General features: G+C 37.1%; 1 protein-coding gene and 1 long non-coding RNA gene across 5 annotated transcripts in view; one reads left to right on the top strand and one right to left on the bottom strand.

The window, feature by feature from the left end:
* kirrel1b (kirre like nephrin family adhesion molecule 1b) overlaps positions 1-15,765 on the top strand; it is a 49,033-nt gene that overhangs the window by 20,491 nt on the left and 12,777 nt on the right. For all 4 annotated transcript variants that reach the window (XM_058761947.1, XM_058761928.1, XM_058761937.1 and 1 more), the window contains exons 2-6: positions 10,665-10,817; positions 12,007-12,156; positions 14,874-15,031; positions 15,127-15,277; positions 15,363-15,468. In XM_058761947.1, coding sequence (XP_058617930.1) covers positions 10,665-10,817; positions 12,007-12,156; positions 14,874-15,031; positions 15,127-15,277; positions 15,363-15,468 — 718 coding nt within the window. The remainder of the gene's footprint in view (positions 1-10,664; positions 10,818-12,006; positions 12,157-14,873; positions 15,032-15,126; positions 15,278-15,362; positions 15,469-15,765) is intronic.
* On the bottom strand, positions 10,680-14,055 carry LOC131531297 (uncharacterized). The gene is made up of 3 exons (XR_009268619.1): positions 13,336-14,055; positions 12,021-12,167; positions 10,680-10,810 (listed from the first exon to the last, which is right to left on the bottom strand). It is a non-coding gene; the product is annotated as an uncharacterized LOC131531297 (long non-coding RNA).

The following is a 15,765-nucleotide window of genomic DNA, read 5'->3' as shown; positions in this document are numbered from 1 at the left end:
ATTTTGAAAGCTGAAGCTCGCGATTATGATAAGGGGCTTTACATTTCCGACTCATTACATTTCCAACCACAAAGCACTGGGTCAGCTGGCCAATCAGAGCAGACTGTGCTTGTCGGAAGGCGGGGTTTTGTAGAGAACAACATGTTTGAGAGACGCGGGGCATAGAGGAACTACAATAATGTACAGTATTTGAAAAATAATGTGTTTTTTGAACATTAAAGCATGTCAACATATTCTGTTACACCAAATACACAAATAATGATCTTTAAAAATAGCATCATATGACCACTTTAAATGGGAACCAATAGGCTGAAGGTCCAAACTGCAGTTTCAATGCAGCTTTAAAGAGCTCAACTTGATCCCAGCCGAGGAATAAGGGTCTTGTCTAGCAATTAAAAAATAAATAAATAAATAAATAAATAATAATAATAAAAATTTCGGCCCCACTTTATATTAGGCGGCCTTAACTACTATGTACTTACATTTAAATTAATCATTTGGTACAATGCACTTATTGTGTACATATATGTTTTTACATTGTACTTATATTTTTAAAATTACCTATATGTAATTACATCTGTAATTAATTTCTGTAATTACAGTTATAATTACACTGTTGACCCATCCCTTACACCTAAACCCACCCTTAAACCTACCCATACCACCAAACCTGTCCCTAACCATACCCATGTCCTACCTCAATAGTTGCAAAAGTGTTTTGCAATACAATATAAATAAATTGGAGAACACCTGCACACAAGGTATACTTGAAAAAGGCTACTAGCCGAAACGTTGGTTAATAAATGTGCTTAAGTGAGTGTGCAGTTGTTCTCCAATTTATTTATATTTTTTTCTTCAACTTGCACCTCATAAGGTGTGCGTTTGCTTCGCTTTACTTGCTCGATTACGGATTGCAATACAATATGAACACAATAAGTACATTGTACTTATTTTTTGATGTAAGTACATAGTAGTTAAGGCCACCTAATGTAAAGTGTGACCAAAATTTCTGTACTTTGTAACCACAAATGCTCATCTTTGCACTAGCTCGACTTCACACATTACGTAGTCACATTGTAAAGGTCACACGTGACGTAGGCGGAAGTACCGACCCAGTGTTTACAAAGAGAATGTGCAAAGAAAGTTTTTTGCCCTAGCCTACCTTTTTGAATCAAAGTATACAGATGAAGAACTAACCATGCATGACCTTTCCAGCGTGATTACATAATGCGTGAAGTCATGGACGCACACCGCAGAACTAGTGCAAAACAAGCATTTGTGGTTAAAAAGTATATAATTTTACTTATTTATTTTTTTTTTTTTAGAAAATGATGATCATTTTGCTAGATAAGACCCTTATTTCTCAGCTGAAAACATGTAGAGCCCTTTGAAACTGCACTGAACTGCAATTTGGACCTTCAACCCGCTGGCCACCATTGAAGTCCACTATATGGAGAAAAATCCTGGAATGTTTTCCTCAAAAACCTTAATTTCTCTTCAACTGAAGAAAGAAAGAAATTAACACTTTGAATGACATGGGGGTGAGTAAATAATCAGGAAATTTATTCTGGAAGTGAACTAATTCTTTAAATTTCATGTTTAATTCAATGTGTTACTTGCTGTTTCTTTGTAATTGTTCATGAAATTTACTAGCATTTTTTCTGAGTGAAAATGGTTCCTACACCCTTTTCAGTGCAGTATAAAAGATTTAAAATCTATTTTTAGTCTCAATTTCTGATGACATCCTCAGGGTTATGTTTCATTCTTGTTACTTATTCACCATCATACCTTAAGGTGACACGGCAAAGATTCTCTTTCATCTTGAAAAAAATCTGAGAATATGAGATTATTATAGCAGTAAAAAATGTGAGAGAGAAGCAGAGCCTAAATGAGAAATGACATGACAGAAGAGAGTATAAAGTATTCACTTTCTGTATGTTTTTTGCACAGAGGTGATTGATGCTGAAAGCCAACGTTTTCTCAAATTTCTAATTAAGAGACAAAAACAGAAAAAAGAGGGGAGGAGAAAGAGGTAAGAGACATGAGGTGAGATGGAAATCTTTTGGAACTAAAGAAGAGAAGGAAAGAAGAGAGACAGAGAGAGGAGGTAAAGGAAATGCCTCACATTCTTTCAGTGCTGAGAAGAGAACGTGTGTGTGTGTGTGAGATGATCGGATGGAAAAAGGAAACAGACAGTTGGGATGAGCGGGAGGAAGAGAGGAGAGATAAATAAAGGAAGAAAGTTCACATACCAGAAGGAAAGATGAAAGCGGAAAATAGGAGTAGAGAAAAGAAAATATGATAGACAGGGTGCCCTCACGTATCCTTCACGCCATGGAGATGACCTTTGACCTTTCTAACAACCTTTTGACACAAAGAGGTCAGTGGGTCGAGGCCTCACGCAACTAAACAAATGCACATTATGACCGCTATAGTCACAGCACACTCTCTTTCGTCTCTCTTCCTGCTCAGCACTCATTACACTCCTCACGCTCGCTCCTCTGCACTGCAACAGCTCAAAGTGGAGTAACAGCAGAATTTCATCATAATTTTGGTTTTTAAGCGACTGCTTCATTAGTGGTATGTACACATACACACACACATAGCTGTGAGGAGATGTAGATGTTTCAGCGGCTTTTCTCTGGGGTTAAATCTCTCTCTCATCCGCTCCTCCGAGCGTCAGTTTACTTGGGATTCCTGGGATGAGAGGGATGTGCGAAATGAAATATTAATGAAACGAAGGGCGTTTGGCGAATCTTTTACACTGTCCTGTTTCTGTGCCACTGCTAATGTCGATGGTCACCAGGTCCCCCTGAGGCCTCATAGCATGACATTTGAGTGGATTTGCAGAATGTCCTGAAGCATGTTACCCCTGTACACAACATGCCACTGTTTACAGAAGCACATTTTGTGGTGTGTGTGCGTTTGTGCACACTTTTTGAGTACTGGGTGTTGTTTTTTTTTTTGTTTTTTTTGGTGAATACATATGTATGATTTAGATACACATGAATGTATCTGAGATTTTTCCTTTTTCATTCAGTTCAATTTTTGATTTAATATTTAATAGATTCTGTGCTCATAAATTGCATTGTGCCAGCTCAGACTAAGTTAATATGTTATATGTTGGATATGTTGGATATAATCAAGCTCAGATGAAATCTGATTTTTATTTTCTGCTCTTTTGTGGTGAAAATCTGCAGAATGCTGGGGGATAAAATACATTGTTTAATTTATAAACCTATACTTTTTTAATTTTGTTTCAGTTTTATTAAGAATTGATTATATAATATTCGGTAATTTACAATTTAGAAACAACATTACTAGTTACTTCGTCAGTTTCGTCGGTCCACTGCCAAAGAAAAGCAGGAGTGAGTGTAGATTTGATACTGAATGATTCTGTGTTTTCGATTGATCGATTGATTAAAAAAATTCAAAGTTGAGAGGCACATTTTTTTTTTTTTTTTAATTGAACTACCTACTTTTAACTTGAGTGCCACATTTGTTTAGAATACCATGTCATTTTCAAGATGCTGTAAAAGACGCGAGGGTCACTGTCCATTTATCAAATTTTACATGGAAAAACAATGAAAAAGCAAAAAAAAAAAATGTTGATAAAAAAAAAAAAGAAAAACAATGAAAAAGCAGCAGTAGAATGCAAAAACTTGTTCTGTGTGATAGGGGTTGAACAACCCATTCTCACACCCAACTCGTCACATATTGAAGCTTGGTCAGGATCACTTGGCGTTGCTTTTTGACGCTCAAGGTACCCCTTAGCGTAATTTTTCGACGTGCAGGGTCCTCCGTTGCTTTAAATAGGAAACCCTTAGCGTCAATATGCCGACGCCATACTGAGAATTTTATCGTCATAATTAAATTATATATCGGGTAATAACATTGCCATTATTGCATATATGTTGGGGTGTGATTTTTCAATGTAAACAGCCACAACAGTTTTATTTATATTACATTATTTACACATTATGAGCACATAACCCAACCCCTGTCCCTAAACCTACCATTTGTCAATAAAACACAAGATATAACAGGCAGATACAACTACCGTCATAATTTATTAAAAAAATATGAATATCCCAAGTCTTCCGAGGCAAAACATTTGATTTGTGAGAGGAATAAACGCGATCGCCGTTTGCAGTCTCGTCTGTGCGCGAATTCAAAAAATGCCGCCAGAAGAAGCCTTGGTTGTGAAATGCTATTGGCTCTTGTGTGTCTCGTGACCGATTGCGTTATGCTGTTCTGACAGACTATTGGCTCTTTTGTGTCTCGTGACCAATTGCGTCATGCTACGGGACGGGAGTATTTTTTGAATGAGATGTGAGCGTGTTAACAAGAGCGGGATCATTTTCAGCGATTAAAACCTTATGTTTTGCTCTCTTCTTCTCATAAAGACTTCGTATGGCTTCAGAAGACCTGGAATGCAGCACGACTTGTTTGTAATGCTTTTATACTGCTTGTTTATGGGCAGTTTTTGCAATAAATACCGGTGACTGCACGTACATTTGCCTGTTATGTGTTTTATGTTGTTCAGAAGTGGGTAGGTTTAGGGTAGGGGTGGGTTAGGTGCTCCAATAAAAGTATAAATCTATATAAAATTATTTATATTTTTTACAAATGCATGCAAACCATTAAACTACGACAAACAACTGAAAACAACGGAGGAGAACGTATTGTCATTTTCCATAAGCGTCTTGACCTGACGCATAAAGCAAGCAATTGAAAGCAATGGAGATCCTATTTTGTCATATACTGACGCCAAGGGGCACTTTTGGCGTCTTTTGACGCCTTGGGAGTGAGAATGGGTTGGGTTGAACGACTTCTGTTTTTTTAAAGTCGACTTTTATGTGATGAAAGTCGAAGTCGACTAGTGGCTGATGACGTCATTAATGAACAAATAAGTCTGGAGCTGAGACTCAAACACCTTGTGCACAGCTATGGCATATGACACAGTGCTGCCCACATGTATTGCTCCTATAACAGCTCATTTTGATCAGTTCTTTTGTCTTTGGGTCGTTATATTTCTCACAGATTTCTGCTCATTCTAAATCAGATACAGATAAAGTAGCACAGTAAAGATTACATTCATATGAATGCATTAGTGAAAGCGATTGCGTGTGTGAATTAATTCTACCTGGCAGCGACTCTCTAGTAGTAGTGAAGCTGTGGGATTTAGTTATAAAGAAATATAAGCTTGAACTTTTCAGTTTCTAAGCTATTTTATTGAGAAATCACAGAACAGTGTTGACAATACATTTCGGCGCTGAAAGATTCTGTGCACGCGCGATTTGCGCATGATGTACGCGCTACAGTCTGTAGCCTACGTGTGTGCGTTACAGAGCAGCAGCGCATTATATTAGAATGGCGATTAACTGACCTGTACTATAAGCTGTTTAAAACGTGCATTCTCCTGTTCAGTTTCGAGCATCCAGTAATATAATCACACATGTCTTGTGGAGCGCTTTCAGAGCATGCATTTATTTGTCATTTTAACTGTTTGGAAACGGAGCTTAAATGTGGAAGTTCTTCAGAGATTTCTTATAAAGTTGCGCCTTCTATAGGACCAGCGACTAGTCGACGTCAAGCTTAAAGCGTCATAGCAGAGCATTAAAGTCGACTAGTCGATTAGTCGGTGCGACCCCTACTGTGTGAAGGGCCCCTAAATGATTCAATGAATCATTTTAGCGAATGATTCAAACGACTCACTCAACAGTCACTTGTCGCCACCTACTGGCAAAGCGGACCTGCAGAAAGAGTTTCTAAAAAACAATTTAGAAATCCCCAAAATATAATTGAAGCCAAATATTAAATAATAAGGCAAGGGTTAATCCGGATGTGTTAGAACTTTTTGAATTACATTAAAATTCTTCCAGTTCAAAGAGAACAAGAACAAAGAAAGATGCATATGCTGGAAAAATAGCAATGGTGGGAAGACAGAAAAATGCAAAGGTGTAGAAATGTGTAGCCTGTGTTGTAGAGGGGAAAAAGTGTCCACCATCAACTCAAAGACATGAAGGTATGAATGGACAGAGTGAATGAAGGAGATAGAGGAGGAGTAATCAAACTGAAAAAAAGGTGAAGACTGAGCGAAAAAAAGGAGGAGGAAGGTGAGAGATGAGGATATTTAAAGAGTGGGATGAAATCAGAGGGGGGAGAAGGATTGAAAGTACTGTAAAAAGCAAAAAATTGAAATTGTATCTGTGTGTTTCTCTCCTCTGTTCCACTTACATTTCCCTCAGGAATGAGTGGGATAGAGAGAAGTGGGAGAGCTTTATTCACACTTTTCCTAAAGAGATCAACAAACATGACGTAGGAAAAGAAATAGGCCTACACATACAGGTACACACATACTGTAAAAAAAGTAGATACCATAAGAGAAAATCAAACAGGCAGAACAGGACACACACACACACACACACACACACACACACACTCACACTTACTGATGTTAATGAGAGCTGATGTGTGCAGAGAGGTTAGCATATTTACTACTCTAAAAAAGCAATTAGCACCACAGAGAAATGAAATGAAAGAGTGAATAAAATATGGCTGGAAACAGATGGAAGGGAAATGAGAGTATTTGTGATAATGGGTTGAAAAAAATCAAAGACAAATGGAGTGGCAATCTAGAAGCAGGATTGGTAAATAAATAAGTTTTTTAAATAATAAAATGTAATTCCTATTTAAACTTTGTTTCATAAGGCACATTGCATTCCTTTTTAATTTTAATTGAATATTTAATTTTTATATATTGATTATTTTATGATTTCTGCCAAGAGAGACAGTAATACCACATGCAAATTAGTGCATATCCAGACTTTTCTAAAATGCCATCATGACAGTTTTAAGATCACTGGACATTTTGGAATGATTATTAATACTATTATTATTATTATTAATAATAATAATACAAATTTTCATGTTAAATAAAATATGTATTCAAAATATAACCACTTTAACTGTGTTTAAAATGTTATATTATATTTATATTATATTGTTGCAGTTACTGTACATTCCAGGATACTTTTTATGTAGGAAAGAGAAGATTAGAGTGTACAAACTAATCAGTTGAATCAAATAAAGATTCATTTCTTTGAGTTGTTGTAAATAGTCAACCCCAAAGGCTGATTCCAAAGTTGAGTTCGTTTTGGGAAAGTTTTAATTAGCAGTTGGGCTGGTTTGGTTTCGCAGACCTGGCAACCCTGAGTTTACTGCTGCTACTACAACACATACTCCAAAAGATTCTTCACAATTTCGATTCATTCCAGTGAATCAAATCGTGTAATTCTGTCCACAAAATGACTCGTTTTGGCAACAGAAATAGAAAAGCAATGAAAGAGGTGAAAAGCAAAGTTCATTATTCATTTTAAACAAGCAGAAGCTTATTACAGAGGCTTCCACCCAGGGCCGTCGCTTGGAATTCTGGGCCCTGAATTTGCTATGGGGCCCCCACAAAATCACGTTGGGGTGCATTATTAATGCAACAACCTTAATAATGCATTTTTGTCACATAGATAAGCACTTGAAAAGCATTGATTTTGAGCTAGACTGCTGGAAAGTTACTGCTAATAAATTCGGTGATCATTTCCTCACCTTCATTTCATTCCAAACCTGTATGACTTACTTTCTTCTGTTGTACACAAAAGAAGATTTTGTAGAATGTTACCAAATAGTTTTGGTTACCCTTGATTTCTACTGTATGGACAAAAATATAAATCGTGGCAGAAGCGCGGCGCACCATCGTCAGTGCTGTGCGGGTGACTGATCCCGCCCTGCTTTGACGCGCGGCTGGCGGATGCATCGGGGAGCGCTGCTTCATGCTTTTGGAGCATTTGCTTTATGCGGTTTCGCATGCGCTGTAATTAAAAAACAGCGCCTAATATCAGGGAGCTCACTCTCGTTTCGGCGATCGGCCCACTACTTGAATGAAATGTCCCGGTGCTCCCGATAGCCAGGCGATCACGGGCCCCCCAGACCTCTGGGCCCTATGCACTCTGTCACCCTTTCCCCCCCCACTAGCGACGCCCCTGCTTCCACCTCAGCTGCCAGTGGCTAATCCGGCTTTTCAAAGAAGCTGTGTGCTTACAATGAATGCACCTATATTTATTTATTTATTTATTGTTTTAAAATGAAATGTTAAATTGTAAACCATTATACTTTGTATTGCTCTGTTTAGTGTAAGATCTCACTTTGCCTGCCTGAGTCTGATGAGTCTGGAATCGAGTCCGAAGCTTGAATCAAAGTCAAGAGTCGATTCCTAGTAATAACGGTAACTTAAAGGGATAGTTCACCCTAAAATGAAAATTCTGTCATTAATTACTCACCCTCATGTCATTCCAAACCCAAAAGACCTTTGTTCATCTTTGGAACACAAATTAAGATATTTTTGATGAAATCCGAGAGCTCTCTGACACTCCATAGACAGCAAGGGTACTACCATGGTCAAGGCACAGAAAGTAGTAAGGACTATGGGATGTACTATGTACTATGTAGGCTATGAGAATACTTTTTGTGTGCAAAGAAAACAAAAATAACGACTTTGAGGGTGAGTAATTAATGACAGAAGTTTCATTTTTGAGTGAACTATCCCTTTAAGCTGGCGATTTAAATATTTTGGTACCTGAGGCAGACTAGACATGAATTTTAGTACTTGCACACAAATACTCATGGACATCACACAACACACACCCACACAAAATACAGTTTTATTTGTTTGTGTGCAAAATTAGAGCAAGACTTGCCCTGAGGAAAGATGTGGACAGATGAATGTTCCGTCTGAGACCATTTGACTAAGTCAAGTATTCTTGCTTACCTCTCTTGACACATAATTAAAAGCTTGTTTCTGTGTCTCTGTGTGCTACAGGGTACATTATTGTCATTCTCTGTTTATCGCTTTCTCTCCATGACGTTTTGCATTTGGCTCTGCTTTTCTAAATGCTTAACATTTGGCAGCACCACTTCAGGGATGTTTTTCTTTTACTGTAGCATCTGGAAGTACTTCAGAGTTTTCAAAAATACACACACACACGTAGACGATTCAGTCTATGAATCAGACATCAGATGTTGTGTCTTTGTTCTGAGGGCACTTTTGCATCACTAATGACTAGTTAACCGAGTGAAGCTGCTTTGAGCGTTCTGATACATGGGCCAGTGTCATTAAGCGCTGTCATAAGCAGCTGTGCCGCAAAGACATGACGTCATGTCTCCTGCAGTCCAATCAAGATGCATGAACAGTTGCAAAGAGCGAAGGCTGGTTTTATGACAGAAACTCGATGTCCAGAGCCCTTGACTTTCCGTGTGACTTTCTTTTTTCCGTGGAACACCAGAGTCAGTGTGACCGCTTCAGTCCTCTTTCATTTGCACTATATGGAGAAGACACATTCTTAATTATTGGTTTGCTGGAGTAAATGGTGACAGAATTTCCATTTTGGTGTGACCTATTCCTTTAAGTGTGATGAAGAGTTTTGTTTTATGGCTGTAAATGTAATCCTCTGGAGGTGCACCTTTTCTTTTTTTTCTCCCTCCCTTTATTAACGTTTTGCCTTAATTAGCAAATTGGACTGTTACCAATAATCCTGGAGGAGTGGCATGTGCCGGAGGAGAAAGAGAGGCAGGAAGAGAGAAAGTGATGGAATTTTTCAGAAATATCTCTGCGATGATGTAATGGATGAAAATTTGGGATGTGGCTGTAAGAGTCTGGGTAGCATATGTTTATAAAAAGATTTGTTAACTCCGGGACCAATTTTCACTATTAACTAGTTGCTTATTAGCATGCTTAGTAATGACATATTGGCTGCTTATTAGTACTTCTAAAGCACATATTTTGCATGAATATTCTACATCCCTAATCTTACCCAGTACCTAAACTTAACAACTACCTAAGTTACTAACTATTAAGAAGCAGCAAATTAATAGTTTATTCAGGCAAATTTATAGTTAATAGTGAGAATTGGACCTTAAAATAAAGTGTAACAAAAATATTGTTATATATATTAAAATAAGACATTGATTAACACAAAATATCTGGGTCGAAAATGAACCAGGGATTAGGGCAAAAATGTCCCTAGTATTTTAAATGCATGGTGAAATGCCTTTGTGATTAACTCCTTGCTTAAAAGACACAGTAAAGACATTTATGTTACAAAAGATTTTAAATAAATGTTGTTCTTTTTAACTTTATATTCAACAGAGTATCCTGATTATCATGATTTCCACAAAAATATTTATTGGCACAACTGTTTTCAGAGTTGACATTCAGAAAATGTTTCTTCAAAACCAAATCAGCATATTAGTGATTTTTGAAGGATCATGTGACACTAAAGACTGGAGTAATGATGCTGAACATTTTAAAATATATTGAAATAGAAAATAGTTATTTTAAATTGTAAAATATATTTCACAATATTACTGTTTTGAATGGTAGTTTATTTTAACAAATGTTTATGTCTTCAAATGCAGAATTTGGACATTTTTTAATATTTAAATCTATATGTCTTATTGTTCTTTTCTAGGCTTGGGTTAGAAGTATTTAACAAAAATGTATGGCACACCAAAGAAAATCCTCATAAATGTGGGGAAAAAACGACAGTGTCCAATGAACAGTGTACAGTAACATATAAGCACATGTTTGTCTCTCTCTCTGTGTCTGTCAGTGTTCAGCGGCCCGCGGTTTTCTCAGGAGCCGGCGGATCAGTCTGTGGTGGTCGGGGAGAGAGTAGTTTTGTCCTGCGTGGTGTTTAACTACACCGGCATTGTACAATGGACCAAAGACGGGCTTGCTCTTGGCATCGGAGAAGATCTGAGGGGTGAGCAAACACACACACACATCAGATCACACTAACCAAGGGCGTCATGCACCTTTTTTAGAGGGGAAATGAGTGACAGTATGAGCTCAATAAGAGCTCTAGGTGAGATAAGACAAGACCAAAGCACGACAGGAAAGTTTAGCAGTACAAATTTGGATAAGCATTAAAGGGGACATGGGTTCAACTGAATAAACTAAGAAAAATTGCAACTGCGTCAGTCAGCGATCGCCATGCAGTGTAGCTGTATCTAGTCATACTAGTTTGGAGTGACACGAGGACAGGTAGGATGACTGGATTTCAGTATAAAGCAAATTACTGAGCAGATTTAGATATGCGAATGCATGATTTCTGCTCAAGTGTTTTAGACAAACACTATCTTTACTTACACAAATTGTGCAACGTAATTTTCAATGATACAAATTCTTTTGGAATTAGGCTCAGAAATCTGGCAAGTCTCATGCCTCTATGCATGTCTTTACAACATATATGTTGCAATGCAACATATAGTACAACATACGATTTCTCCCTCTCCTCCATTTAAAATGATGCAACAGACATATTTTTTTCCTTTCATTGTCCAGACATTGCCATTTTCTTTCTTTGTCCTCTGTCTCGCTCTCTCTCTCTCTTTTTTTTTTGGACGTGTTGCTCTTTTGTCCGCTCTAATCACAGACACATACACATATAGATGTGCAAACACGCGCACAGGTTAAGCGTCTGCTTGCTGATTGGTTGAGCTAAAGGATGATGTAATCGTTGCCAATACTTTTGTCCTCCTGGTATCCAGATCGATGATGTCATAATGTGTGTGCCAGAGAGAGTGTGCAGTCTGAATGCCAATGTGTTGGAGTGCTGCCCTCTGGTGACAAACACATGTCCTACAAGCCACCACATAATCACACTGATTGGCTAAACTGGCTGTATGAACTATGGTTTGGGTTTTATAATTCAAAGCTTTCAATAAATTTACAAAGAATATGTATTCGTTTGAGCTGTATGTTTATTGTGAGGGGAAATCCATGGAATTAGGGACAGTCATGCAAAATAGTCAAGGCAAAATAAATATGAATTCTGACTGTACATACAAGCTATGCTGGGGCTTTTGCAGCACAGTATTATCTGCATCTGAAATGATAAATGCTTGAAACATTTTATCGTGTTAAAGTGTGATGGTGTGTGTGTGTTTCAGCATGGCCACGGTACCGTGTTTTGCGTATCTTGGATGTTGGGCAGTATAATCTGGAGATCACGTCAGCAGACCTGACCGATGACTCACTGTACGAGTGTCAGGCCACTGAAGCCGCTCTCAGGTCCAGAAGAGCTAAACTCACTGTTCTGAGTGAGTACACACTGAATATAATCAGAATAGCATACTGCCATTAAATCGTTTTTACATTATGTATAATGCGAGAAGTATGCACATATTCAGTAAACAACATCACACTGTGTGGAACACTCTATCCCACAATGCAATACACTCAACTTGAGTTTCCATTTCCAGTGTGATGAATGCACCTAAAGCAATATGTATCGTGTTCAGAGGTGGGTAGAGTACCCAAAAACTGTACTCAAGTAAAAGTAAAAGTAATAGTCTGAATAGTTACTTGAGTAAGAGTAAAAAAGTACCGGATAAAAAAACTACTCAAGTAGTTAGTTACTTTGGATCATATACTGAATATAGTCTATTTTTATCTATAGATATCTAGATTAAATTTATATATACATATACTGTGTATGTATGTATGTATATATATATATATATATATATATATATACACACACATATTCTATTAATAAAAGAATCCTGAACAAAATGTCACAGGTTCCAAAAAATATTAAGCAGCAAATCTGTTCCCTGTTGCAAAAAACAGCGTATGCTGGTAAGGTATGTTTTGAAGCATGGGATGCTGGTTTGAGCTGATTTAAGCTGGTCCTTTGCTGGTTTATGCTGGTCCGACCAGCTAAACCAGCATCCCAGCTTCAAAACATACCTAATCAGCATATGCTGGTTTTTTTTAACAACACTGGTAATAAATCAATATATTTGAATGATTTCTGAAGGATAATAAAACTCAAAAAACTGGAGTAACAGCTGATGAAAATTCTGATTTGCATCACTGAATTAAATTAAATTCTATTTTAAAGTATATTAATTATGTATTATAAATGTATATATGTATATAACCTCTGACACGGAGAAGAGTGAAAACTCCTCATATGACTGCTACAGAACATCTGAACATAACGAAACAAATGCACATTGACGGATCTTCTTCCGTCTGTTCTGCAAAATGTAAACAAATGTAGCCTTTATTTCTGCAAGCGTAAATATTGTGAAAATATCAATATTAATTGTGTCTAGGCAAGGCATTCCTCCTGGAACTAACGTGGGTTTGGCGGGTGTTCATTTCATACTCTGTGACAGCTTATTTAATGAATAAATTATACATAGTATTTAATGTGTAAGGTACATACTGTAATGTCATAGTGGTATCGTGTACTGTAATCGAATCTATACCTGTGGAACTGGCAGCACACGCGGTGTTCGTCTAATAAAGATCTTCATAGCTAGCAAACCATAGCCTTTGCAGATTTGCTCTCAACTGACTGTAGATCCAAAGCCAAGTCTTCAACGCTCCTGATGTTACAGTGAGAACTGCTCGGCGCGTGCGGCAGGGAACTGAACGAATCATTCAAACTGATTCGCGAACCGATTCACTGGTTTGCCAACTGGTTTGATCAAGCCTTCGAACAGAATTGACGCAAAAGAATGAATCATTCGCGAACGGGCATCGCTCATTGCCCAGAAAAAAAGTAGACGGCGCGTTTGGAATAAATTGAAGGATTTTTAACTTGTATTGCATTAAGATAAAGTAACGAGAGGAGCGTCGCCCACAGTAACGAAGTAAAAGTACCGTTTTTTCACTAAAAATGTACTTGAGTAAGAGTAAAAGTACCCATTTTTAAATATACTCTAAAAGTATTAGTTACCCAAAAAATGTACTCAAGTAAATGTAACGAAGTATATGTAACTCGTTACTACCCACCTCTGATCGTGTTTAACATTTCACTATTTGAACTGCACAAAATTGAATACAAAAAACTCAGTTATTTTTACATCTGAGATTGTTGCTGTGACAAGGTTGTAATATACGACTTTTTGAAATATTCATTGGTACATAATCTTCACAAATGCAGTATACAGTATGCACTGTGCAGTCCAAACATAGCCACCGACACACAGGAAATCTCTTTCTAAAGAATACATTCTGCTTTCTTTATTTAACTTGTTTTGTAGGAACACTAATAGCAGCTCCAGAGATGCTGTATTTAACTATTTACGTCTCTTTTTTTATGTGAAGCTATTCTGGCATGATATACAAAAGTGTACATTGCCATCATTACATTAGATAGACTTCAATGAAAAATCAAATCACTAACACAAGTTACATTACTACATTCAAAAGATTGGGTTTGGAAAGATTTTTTAAAATGTTTTTAAAATTATAGGCTGCACTTTTAAAAAGGCTGTACTTTTTTGTTCAAAACTAAAGTAATTGTGAAATATTATAACAATTTAAAATAACAGTTTTCTATTTTTATGTATTTTAAAATTGTATTTATTCCTGATGGCAAAAGCTGAATTTTCAGCATCATCGCTCCAATCTTTAGTGTCACGTGATTCTTCAGAAATCATTCTAATATGCTGATTTGATGCTCAAGAAACATTATTATTATTATCAATGTCGAAAACAGTTGTGCTACTTAATATTTCTGTAGAAACTGTTTTTCATAACTCTTTGATGAATAGAAAGTTTTTAGAACAGCATTTATTTGAAATATAATTTTTCCATTATAAATGTTTGCTATGTCTTTTAATCAGTTTGATGAATAAAATATTTTCTTTTAAAATCTTACTGACCCAAAACTTTTGAACAATAGTGTGTTGTACACTATATTTGCAAGGAAACAAAATATCATATATGTCCATATTTATAGATCTAACCTCTGTCCACAGTAAATCACTTTCAGCATATTATCTGTCTATCTGTGTAGTTCCTCCTGAAGGTCCTGTTATCCAGGGCTCTCCAGAGATCCTGTTGACAGCAGGAACCTCATATAACCTCACCTGTGTGTCTCGAGGAGCAAAGCCACTGTCAACGATAGAATGGTACAAAGATGGGATCATAGTGGAGGGAGCCCATACCAGCACTGTGAGTGAGCACACAAGCAAATGAAGATAGCATGAAAATCACATATATGAGAACAAACGGTATACATTATTTTTATATGTCTGTCTGTTTGTCAGGAGGTATTAGCGGACAGGAAAAGGGTGACCACAAAGAGTTTTCTGGAGATCCAGCCACTGGACACAGACACAGGGCGAAATTTCACCTGTGTGGCCTCAAACCTGGCCGCCCCACTGGGAAAGAGGGCCACTGTTACTCTCAATGTCCACCGTAAGTGTTTGTACACCTACTTTAGTGTGCTGGCATACTGTATATCCACAAGAAGGGCCCTAATGACCTCTCATTCTCTCTCCAGATCCTCCTACAGTCGTCCTGTCTATAGAACCTCGCTCGGTTCTAGAAGGAGAGCGAGTTAAATTTACCTGTCAGGCCACTGCCAACCCTCCCATTATGGGCTACAGGTTAGTGTGTAGTGTGGGTGTATATGCTGATCGCAGTGATGTGCTCTCTCTGTTTTACATATGCAGTGTTATTTTTATATCGTTTAGATACTATTATAATTTATTTGTCATTTTGTTGTATGTTTTTGACATTTTTGTTTATTCATTTATTTTAAATATATCTCTATAGTTTTTATAAATTTGTATTCAAGGTTTGGTTTTAGCTATTTTAGTACCTCAAGAAAATGAGAAACGCTGCCTTGGCAAATAGCTGAAATACAATAAATTAAAGTTTAAAAAAAAATATTTTATTTCAGT

This window comes from Onychostoma macrolepis, chromosome 02, assembly GCF_012432095.1.
Source record: "Onychostoma macrolepis isolate SWU-2019 chromosome 02, ASM1243209v1, whole genome shotgun sequence".
Lineage (NCBI taxonomy): Eukaryota > Metazoa > Chordata > Actinopteri > Cypriniformes > Cyprinidae > Onychostoma > Onychostoma macrolepis.
This window is presented reverse-complemented; position numbering and strand designations above follow the sequence as displayed.